The sequence below is a fragment of the Lottia gigantea genome (genome assembly GCF_000327385.1).
Source record: "Lottia gigantea unplaced genomic scaffold LOTGIsca_70, whole genome shotgun sequence".
Lineage (NCBI taxonomy): Eukaryota > Metazoa > Mollusca > Gastropoda > Lottiidae > Lottia > Lottia gigantea.
The window spans coordinates 1,079,501-1,090,752 of NW_008710371.1; the positions used below are offsets into that span (position 1 = coordinate 1,079,501).

The 11,252-nt window shown below is 33.2% G+C and overlaps 1 protein-coding gene across 1 annotated transcript in view; it reads left to right on the top strand.

The window, feature by feature from the left end:
- Positions 1-7,941: 7,941 nt before the first annotated feature.
- LOTGIDRAFT_167918 (hypothetical protein) overlaps positions 7,942-11,252 on the top strand; it is a gene marked incomplete at both ends in the record, with an annotated part of 11,711 nt that continues 8,400 nt past the window's right edge. The window contains one exon of the mRNA XM_009065788.1: positions 7,942-7,946. Within this exon, the coding sequence (XP_009064036.1) occupies positions 7,942-7,946 (5 nt within the window). The remainder of the gene's footprint in view (positions 7,947-11,252) is intronic.

Below are 11,252 nucleotides of genomic sequence, written 5' to 3' on the forward strand. Positions count from 1 at the left end.
ACATAATTATACATAATTATCCAATTAGAGCCAATAAATCTCGAGTGGGCCGATAATCGAGCAAAAAATCGTGATGAAATTAATTATCAGAAAGAGAGAGGTTGGGGAATAAAAGCGGGGGGTCAGGTCGATTTGCCATTCACAGCTTTACGCCGAATTCGTCGTAGACGACATAAGAAACACGAGCCACTGTTAGATTTCATAGAATCAATTCTGATTCGCAGAAAAAATAAATTATTACTTTACGGTGCAGAAATTTTTTGGACGTAAAACTCCTTCGTAATTTGTGAAAGGGATAACTTGGATGTAGCCATATTGGATACAAAAAGTTGGAAATCATTAGCCATATTAAGTTAAAACTACCCAAAATTCATTTACACAACGGTTTAAAAGACATAGACAAAAGACGGAACCTTGCCTTACACCAACACGAATACCAGAAACACTGATCAACGTTTGGCGCGTATCTCAAAAGAAAATGACCAAAAATATGATCCTTAGAATTATCTAGCATCAAGAAACTAAATTCCAAATCATACTGATAATCTTCAAAACCTTTAGATCTAAAGCTAAGATTCTGGTAGCTGCCAAAAATCATATTCATAAAGTGTACTAGCTAAATACTCTTAAAGGGATTGTAAAGAGGTTTTCTAAATTTTTCATGTGTATCGGGGACACTGATAGCATCAATTTACACCATTCCAATTTTCAATCTGTCGTTGTTCAATGCGACAATGCGATAATCTTGTCGTTAAGGCACGCTCACAAACTAGAATTTACTCAAGATTCGAGTCGGCGACAAAAATCGGCGACCAAGACCGTTCGTGTGCCCACACCTTTAGATATCAATCAAGGTGTCTCATTCGGAATCCTAGAAATTCACAGTTGTAAATACCATACGAAATATCTTCATATGTGGACGAATTCCAGTGAACGCGAAGGGCATAACACTTAGGTGACTTCCCCGTCGAGGCATGTACAATGTTGTGCCTTATCAGACCGGTACATGAAGTGACCCGTTGTCGAAAAATTTCGTGGCTCATTGAGTGTCTTTTTCATGAGTTCGGGGCCACGATGACTCAGTGAGAGGTCCTCATTCCATCCTGGCATAGGTTGAGATTGTACTTTCAAATTTCCAACACCTATGCCTCCCTGTAAAGATGTCGAGGGCAGAGGTGGCTGACATACAAAAAAACGCCTGGACATTCGGAGTGGACACTTGATCGAGGCTCCATGCGCGTTGAAGATCCCAAGAGTAGGCAAATGTCGTTCTGCTGGTAAAATTTCCCTCACTGCATACTGCATGACTTTGACGTTTTTTCACATTAGACTATTGCTTCAACTGCACTCAAATAGACAAAATAGGCCACGAAAGACTCTGTGCTTTCAAGAATCGTCCTCCTCAAATAAGCAAAAGAACGACCATGCATGACTATTTCTTCAATTGCACCAAATTAGGAAAAATAGACAGCAACCGACCTCGAGTTGAAGAATTTGGCAATGTGTGGGTGGGAGGGGTCACGATTATTGATCCCTGATAAAAGACGACACCGCTAATGGAGTAGTGACTGTGGAATTTTGTGGTTTGTCACCGCCAAGTGGTCAAAATAAACACAATAGTACGACGGGCATGTTTCGAGCGGACTTGAGGCAGTTTGCTTTCGGCTGTGTGTTCGAAACTCTGTGTTGTCATTTAGGGCATTTCAATTCAGGGTAGATATATGCACGGATTTGAGGCATTTGTTACTATTTGTGTCTGTGATTGTTGGAGGCAGTGTCAATCAGATTTGAGGCACTTTGGTTTGGATGTAAGGCATTGGACGATCTTTGTGTTTCGGAGTGGAGACATTTAAGTTCGGATTGGAGGCATTTATTTTCTGATATCAGGCAATGGATACCCTCTATTCGGATTGGAGGCAGTAGGTATTTTGGACACTTTCGACATCGTGATCGCCATCGGTTGTAACAATTCGGTTCTCGTAGTATTTGATCGCAGAAGAACCAGAAGTCGTATTTCATAATGAAAAGTGATACTCATGGCTGACATTCATTTCTATCGACTGGTAATAAGAATCTTTCGACGACCTTTAACCTACCCAATCCGTCTCCCTTTAAAGAGTCCAGGTCAATGTGAATACATTAATTTGAAAAACAAAAATTTAGACGACTGCATCCCTTTGACCTACCGATCTGACGTCGTAGGCGGTAATTTGAAAATAATCTTATTAATATAAAATGTTAAACGAATCAAGAATATGAAATTCCAGATGCGTTAGATAAATATTATTTCATTCTGATTCAGGGCCTGTGTGATTCATTGAGAAAGACGTGTGTTTCGTGATTATGCCATTAATTGCAGGACAACCTTATAACCGACTTCCATTCTGAAAAGTGACACTGACAATAAAGGACTCATGAGAGACTTAGTATATGTATGAGCACCATTTCGTTTTCCCATCCGATGCCTATGGTTCCTGTAATTCCAGAAGGAAACTACGCGAAGCCACACAATCGCTTGCCCAGACAGCTTTTCTCTTTTGATTTAATTGTAGACTAACTATATATCAACTCTTTATTTTTAAAGTGAAACGGGTCGTTATTCCGAAACTGATAACATATCTCTGACAAGCTAAGCCTAGAAAAAGAATTGCATTTTCCACATAATCTCATCCGAAAAAATGTCCCCAAAGACACGTACATTGGATAAAATCTGCATTAACTGCGCCTCCAAGTAAACACCGTTTTTCAAAAATAAACAAACACAAATCAAAGGTTTAAAATACTTGTGTAGAAGAGTGCACGTACGAAACCATTAAACAAACCCAAAATAACATTTGTGGCTATATGGACTCTCTGAAAGAAGTATTGTGGACTCTCTGAAAGGGATACAGTGGACTCATTGAAAGGAATATTGTGGAGTCTCTGAATGCGCTATTGTTGAGGGAACTTTGTTACTCTTTGAAAGGGATACTGTGGACACTCTGAAGAAGTATTGTTGACTCTCTGAAAGGAAAATTTGTGACTCTTTGAAGAAATATCGTTGACTCTTTGAAAGGGATAATGTGGACTCTCTGAAACTGATATCCAGGACTCTTTGAACGAAATACAGAAGGTTACCCGAAAATGATACTGTGAAAAAGGGTTTATGGGTTCAACCAAATTAGATATGTGGACTCTCTGAAAGAGAAACCAAGTTGAAAAAATCAATAATTGTTGAAAATGGATATCGAGGCTTATATACAGTCTGTCATCACCGGTACCGAATACAAAATAGCCCTGGGGAGAATTCGACATAACCATCAGGTACGTGACCTACTTTTTACGCATGTGCATATTTCACGCATGTGCATATATGCTAAATCATTTTATTGCACGTAAAAAATGACTTGCATTCCATTAGCATATCGATATGTTCCGATGGAGGTTTCGATTATAATGATGAATGATCAATGTACAGCTGAATGCACGTGTAGATGTCATGTGACATCACGTGATATTAGCATGTGCTTTGCTCGTCAAATCTATATTCATTAGCATATCGGTATGTTCCGATGGAGGTTTCGATTATAATGATGAATGATCAATGTACAGCTGAATGCACGTGTATATGTCATGTGACATCACGTGATATTAGCCTGTGCTTTGCTCGTCAAATGCACGTACGAGAATCACATTTTCATCAGCCCGAGCTTGTGATATTATGATATGTAATTTTTTTTATCGCCGTTGGATCAATTTGGTGTATGCGACTCATTCTAAGATCTGAAGACATTCTTATTCAAATTGAGTTCAGTGATTTCAACCAATCAAAACTATTGTTAAAAGAATACAAGTCAGTGTTCAATAATAAGTTTCGATCAAACTCCATAAAGCATTTTTGGAACAGATCATTTGATTGGATGAATGGAGTAGTAGTTGTCATTTCTGAAACTAGATGCATTGATGAGGATCTTGTATCCGAAACTCTAGTCAATTACGATGGAAATAAATGACAAAGCCGGGTGTTATTAGTAATATAAGGAAATTCAAAAAAAATATTTCAATTTAACCCTAACTATTTAAGGATATATATAAACATTCTTGAGACGTACAGTCACTTGAAAGACATGAAGATTTATGAGGTGATGACGTCACAAGGGGGATTTCCAATATTGTGTGTCGGACGTGTCTGAACGGTCAAACATGTGTCTTAAATGTCAACAATGACAAGCCAATGTCAACTATGTCTTGTCGAGAGGTCTTACGTCGTATGAAAGAGCAATTGTCTGTCATAGGCCGTAATAGCTTTCGATTTTGATGAAATGAAACGGAGCTTTACTTCCGGCTTTTCTGTACCAGTTTAGGCTAATGAAGATGGGGCTTCGTAGCAGTATGCAATGGGGGAAATTTTGTCAGGTCATTAGTGTTGGGTGTTATAGAAGATTTAAAGAGGGAATATTTTGCAAAGATCGCATTCGCCTACTCGTATTTGATTTCCCACTACCGAGAGAACTTTAACGTGTACTGCAAATCACGCCAAAACAAATTTCAATTTTGACTCGTTAGGAACTTAAACCAAATCCGCCTTAATTCTTTATTTACGTTCAACGAATCAAAACATTAGACATTAGCGGTCTTAATTAAATTATACATAAACAGTTAAATTACTTCTTCAATCAAGCCTAACACGCCAAAAGTATCATCTTGACAGCTATAGCTTGATTAACTGCGAGTTTATTTTGGCTGGAATTGTCATCAATTTAGTAACTATTCAATTAAGTTTCACTGCTTAACACGCCAAAAGTATCATCTTGACAATCATGCTTTAATGGATCTTAAATATATTTTGGCTGGATTTTCTTTTAATAAGTAATTATCCAATTAAGTTTAACAACTGGACACGCCAAAAGTATCATCACAACAGCAAGTATTTGATGAAACATAGTATATTTTGGTAGGATTGGCGGTAAATAAGTTATCATGCAAATAAGCTTAACTGCGAAACACGCCAAAATAATCATTTCATCAACAAGTATTTAATTACCACGAGTATATTTTGGTAGGATTGGCGGTTTACAAACAAGTCGGTATACATACCATAACATCTGACGTATATAAGAGAATTTAGATTTATAACTTTAAGTTATTTACGTTATAAGTGCTTCATAAGTGAAATAAATTTTCATATTTTATAATGTGTTTTTGTGAAGGTCGACGTTCACAGGACTGGTGTTCAGATTTATACTTAGCTGTACCTCTATTGTGTTCACATAACTAAATATTTCTATATGAAAATGGTTATAAGTTATATGAAAGTATGATTTTGTGAAGAATTGTGTTCATACTTGAAATATTTGTATGAAAGTACGTTTTAAGAGCTTCAGTTTTGGAGTGGATTTGTTTTTAAAGTGGATTTGTTTTTAAATGGATTTTTTAATCATTAGAGCGGATTTGTTTTTGTTTTTTTTTTTTTTTTTTTCATTTGTGGATTTGTTTTTGAAGTAGATTTGTTTTTAAAAAAAAAATGAATTTGTTTTTGGAATTGATCATTCTATAATGAATTTGTGGATTTGTTTTTAAGTGAACAATTTTTGTTTCTTTAACAATGAATTTGTTTTTGAAGTGATTTTGTTTTGGAAGTGATTTTGTTTTGGAAGTGATTTTGTTTTTGAAGTGATTTTGTTTTGATTATTATAGTGTAAATTGTTATCTTTAAAGTGGGATAGTATATTATTATCAACAGTGTGGCCTACATTGATTTCCGGCTCCCTATCTTTAAATATATCAAATATTTATCATTTAAGGATACGATTTTAAGCAAAATCATGGCAAATTAGGATCGTTGTATATTTTAGTAATCGATCGAAACGTCATCATAATTTCGATGCAATTGTGAAATAAAATTTATTTTTAGGCCGATTGGATTTAGGAATTTCAAACGGAATATATCACAAACGGATTACAATTGAAGATATACCATTCTGAAACGTGGATTAAGTTATATATAACAGGTTTAGAAATACCATTGCATATATATCAGTCCAATACGTGAATACCGCTGGTCATTATAAAGTTATAAACAACCAGAAGGCTTACAACGTGGTACAGACTTATAACGTATATAACGTTAAATAGCCAAAAAGTATTACAACGTTATAACGTATATAACGTTATAATATAAACAAAAAGGCTTACAACGTGGTGCAGGCTTATAACGTATATAACGTTATATAACGGAACGTGGTACAGACTTATAACGTATATAACGTTATATAAACAAAAAGGCTTACAACGTGGTGCAGGCTTATAACGTATATAACGTTATATAACAAAAAAAGGGATTACCAAGTGTTCCTACGCAAAGTTATAAATAGTAAACAGGATAACAATATTTTGCGGAGTGTCACAGAGATAATTAGGTTATACCATACATCAATTGGTTATATATCATTTGGTTATATCTATTTATGAATACGGACGACGAAAATATCATAAACGTAAGTTGCAAGTTATTTTTTACTGATTCCTTATAACTTTATGTATATTAACCATTAGAAATGAAATGCATCCAAATGTATCAAGGGCTTGTTTCTATAACTGACTCGGTACACCTTTGTTAAATCAAAAGAACATAACCAGTGCAGTTTTGCTACACACTCGTTTAATTGCGTACAGCTGAACACGTTACTAATGATCTTAATTAAAAATAACATGAAACGAGTTCATTAAGAAATCTAGCGAGCTTTAAAGGGATGGTAGAGAGGTTTTCAAAATATTTTTTGGAACCATTTATTGTTTCGAATTTTTTGTCAGATGTCCGTCATTACAAGTTTAGTTTTAGTGGAATTGCAGGAACCACAGACGCCTGATTGAAAATTAGAATGATGTAAATTGATGCTTTCAGTGTCCCTGATACACATGAAAAATTAAGAAAATCTCTTTACAATCCCTTTAATATTATTTTCAATCACATAATCTACGGAGCTTAAAAATAGATCATTTGAAGCTTTCTCTCAAAGATGGTACCATAATTAATGGCATATTTAACAAATCTAATTTTCTTGCCTTATCAAAGGGAATGTAAAGAGGTTTTCTAAAAAAAATTATGTGTACACTGATGTACAAATAGCTGAAATTGAGCTCTATCAGGTGGTAAAGTAAATATTTAGAAGACTATACAGATAACTGAAATCGAGCTCTATCAGCTGGTAAAGTAAATATTTAGATGACTATACAGATAGCTGAAATTGAGCTCTATCAGCTGGTATAGTAAATATTTAGATGATTATACATATAGCTGAAATTGAGCTCTGTCAGTTGGTAAAGTAAATAATTAGATGACTACAGATAGCTGAAATTGAGCTCTATCAGCTGGTATAGTAAATATTTAGATGATTATACAGATAGTTGAAATAGAGCTCTATCGGCTGGTAAAGTAAATATTTAGACAACTATACAGATAGCTGAAATTGAGCTCTATCAGCTGGTAAAGTAAATATTTAGACCACTATACAGATAGCTGAAATTGAGCTCTATCAGCTGGTAAAGTAAATATTTAGATGACTATACAGACAGCTGAAATTGAGCTCGCAAAGCAAAATATCAACACGACTAGACCCCTTTAAAGGTCAAGGTCGGAAGTCTCGGAAACAAAGGGAGTATAGTTCTTAGAACTGTGCCTTGTTTCGAGTGCATTCGATTGGTTCATCAGACTCAGTTCTCAAAGTAGGCGTTTCCGCGACACTATTTCCGTTTTCTGTGTGAATTATTCTCCTTGGACGAATGAATGAATGAGTGAGAGAAAAATGGATAACAGCACAAATTGTTAATGAATGTTTGAGTGAATAAAAAGCACGGATAAAGGTCGCAACAGACGGATGCATCTGTTATCTTAAATGAAATGAAGTTTTACGTCGCACTTTTGTGCTTCAGTTTGGACAATTAATGAAGACGGATAACATCATGCAGTAAGCAATGAGGGGAAATCAGTGGCATTAGTCTAACCTACTCGAGGGGTCTGCAGCATGTGCAATCTTTTTCATAAGAAAATTGAACAAAAACCCAAAACAACTAAGATTCATTGGTTGCAGTAATTAACAGGCAAGGACCCAAAATGTCTCCCTGAGCCACTACGTAAGAGAAGTATTGTTTTGCTCCGGAAAGAATCAGTGGAGTAAACCACTGGAAAAACTGAAACCAAATTAAAGAACGTGAACATTTTTGACCCTGGATTTTGGAGAATGCACATTGACTCCTTTTATAATTTCACTTTGGATTTTGGAGGGTACACAATGACTCCATCTATAATTTCATATTAGGTTTTGGAGAGTAGACATATCTTATTCCCTCAAAATTTCTCAGCATTAAATTCCAGAAGTAGGTCAAGGGGAAATTTCCTTTCATGTTTATAACCTCATTCGACTTCATATAACCTGTTATAACTTAATAACTTACCCCATCTTAATCTAATAATGATAAACCACAAGTATTTCAGTTTACATTGCATAAATATCACTAAGTTATTATGTTATTTCAATTCATATGTTCACAGATTTTGAAAAAATAACTTAAAGGGACAGTTGCGCCTTTTTTCAGAGGTTGATTTGAGGCTTGAATATATGTAGATAGTCTTCAGAAGTTCTAAAATGTACGAAAATCACATAATTCCTTTAAAAATATCTCAAACTAGGAATTTTACTCACTATTTCTACAGATGTCTTTTCTATATATCACAGTGTCTCAAAAAAAAAATTTATATAACTTTATAACCAATAAAATCACCACTTTATAAAAACTATCCATTTTATAACTTAATATAACTTATAACATTCTCCACAAAATAACAACTTTATAACTGAATATAACTTATAACTGAATATAACTTTACAACTCAAAACATTCTCCACTTCAAAACAAAAATAACAACTTTATAACTGAATATAACTTTATATAACTGAATATAACTTTACAACCCAAGATATCTAATAGTTTATAAACTTTATAACTTAACATAACTTATAACTTAATATAACTTAATATAACATCCAATACAAAAATATCAAGTACTTTATCTCGATCTGTATCGATATCACTTGTATTTGTTCTTCGCATTAAAATCTCAAAATGAGTGTAATCTTTTGACCTCTAATACCACACAAGATAACAGTAAGACAAGACTATCTATTCTTGATAATCGGGACAGATGGCCGAAAACAGAAATGGGATAGAGTTAAAGTTCTTTTCAGTAAGTTTACAAGCTTATAAGTGTCTTGGATAGACGTTGACAAATTTTAGATCCACCACCATGAATTATGAGGCTTCAACTATTTTGAATTGATTCTGGATAGATGTTGACAATTTTAGAAGCTTCAACTATTTTGAATTGATTCTGGATAGATGTTGACATTTTTAGAGGCTTCAACTATTTTGAATTGATTCAGGATAGATGTTGACAATTTTAGAGCTTCAACTATTTTGAATTGATTCAGGATAGATGTTGACAATTTTAGAAGCTTCAACTGTTTTGAATTGATTCAGGATAGATGTTGACATTTTTAGAGGCTTCAACTATTTTGGATTTGATTCTGGATAGATGTTAACAATTTCAGATCTACTAAATTTTTAAGCTTCAACTATTTTGGATTGATTCAGGATAGATGTTGACTGACTTAAAGATCAATTGCAATAAATTTCTAGGCTTCAACTATTTTGAATTGGTTCAGGATAGATGTTAACTGACTTCAGTTCTACTCCAATAAATTTTGAATTGATTTCGATCCCAAAAGCGTTGACTTATTCTGGTATTCTCGCAAAATTTCCCTCATTGCGGACTGTACGACGTTGTCCCCCTCCAATGCCCACTTTGGAGCAGAAATTGAATGGTAAAACTCCATTTCGTTTAAGTATTAGATTTAAAAAAAAATTCCAGAGGTCGGGGACGTAAAACTCTTTTTATTTTCAGCAAGGTAATAAATGCGACTTTAATAGTATTATTGTCGGAACGTGACGAAAACACGTTTAACAACCTCTATCTTGTCAGAAACCAGTCGACACCCATTTTATTGTTTTTAAATTCAGATTGTGACGTGATTAATGCACCGAGGTTTATCACTGATGCAATCCTATGCATTAATTAAAGTTAACAGCCAACATTACAAAAATTGTGTAAACAGAATTACAAACTTGTATAAACAATTACAAAAACTGTATTTACAGAATTACAAACTTGTATAAACAATTACAAAAACTGTATTTACAGAATTACAAACTTGTATAAACAAAATTATAAAAATTGTATTTACAGAATTACAAACTTGTATAAACAAAATTACAAAATTGTATTTACAGAATTACAAACTTGTATAAACAAAATTACAAAAACTGTATTTACAGAATTACAAACTTGTATAAACAAAACTACAAATACTGTATTTACAGAATTATAAACTTGTATAAACAAAATTACAAAAACTGTATTTACAGAATTACAAACTTGTATAAACAAAATTACAAAAACTGTATTTACAGAATTACAAACTTGTTTAAACAAAATTACAAAAGTTGTATTTACAGAATTACAAACTTGTATAAACAAAATTACAAATACTGTATTTACAGAATTATAAACTTGTATAAACAAAATTACAAAAGTTGTATTTACAGAATTACAAACTTGTATAAACAAAATTACAATAACTGTATTTACAGAATTACAAACTTGTATAAACGAAATTACAAAAGTTGTATTTACAAAATTTAAATCTGAACAAATTACAAAATTAAAGCACCTAAATTGGATGTTACACTAAAGCAACAAAATTTTACAGAAAGAATTCCATAATTTATCAGAAAATTTAAAATATCACTATCAAATGACCAAGAAAATTAACCAACCAATCAAAAAAATTTTACAAGCAAAACTACAAAAATTTACCATTAAAATAGCAAAATTTTACCAGCAAAATTACAAAGATCTACAAGCATAATTTTACCAACAAGTTTACCAAATTTTACCAGCGAAATTACCAAATTTAACCAGCAAAATTACCAAATTTAACCGGCAAAATTACCAAATTCAACCAGCAAAATTACCAAATTTAACCAGCAAAATTACAAACTTTTACAAGAATATTTTCACAAACAAATTTAAAACATTTTAGCAGCAAAATTATAAAATTTTACCAGCAAAATTACAAACTTTTACCAGCAAAATTACAAACTTTTACCAGCAAAATTACAAAGTTTTACCAGCAAAATTACAAACTTTTACATGC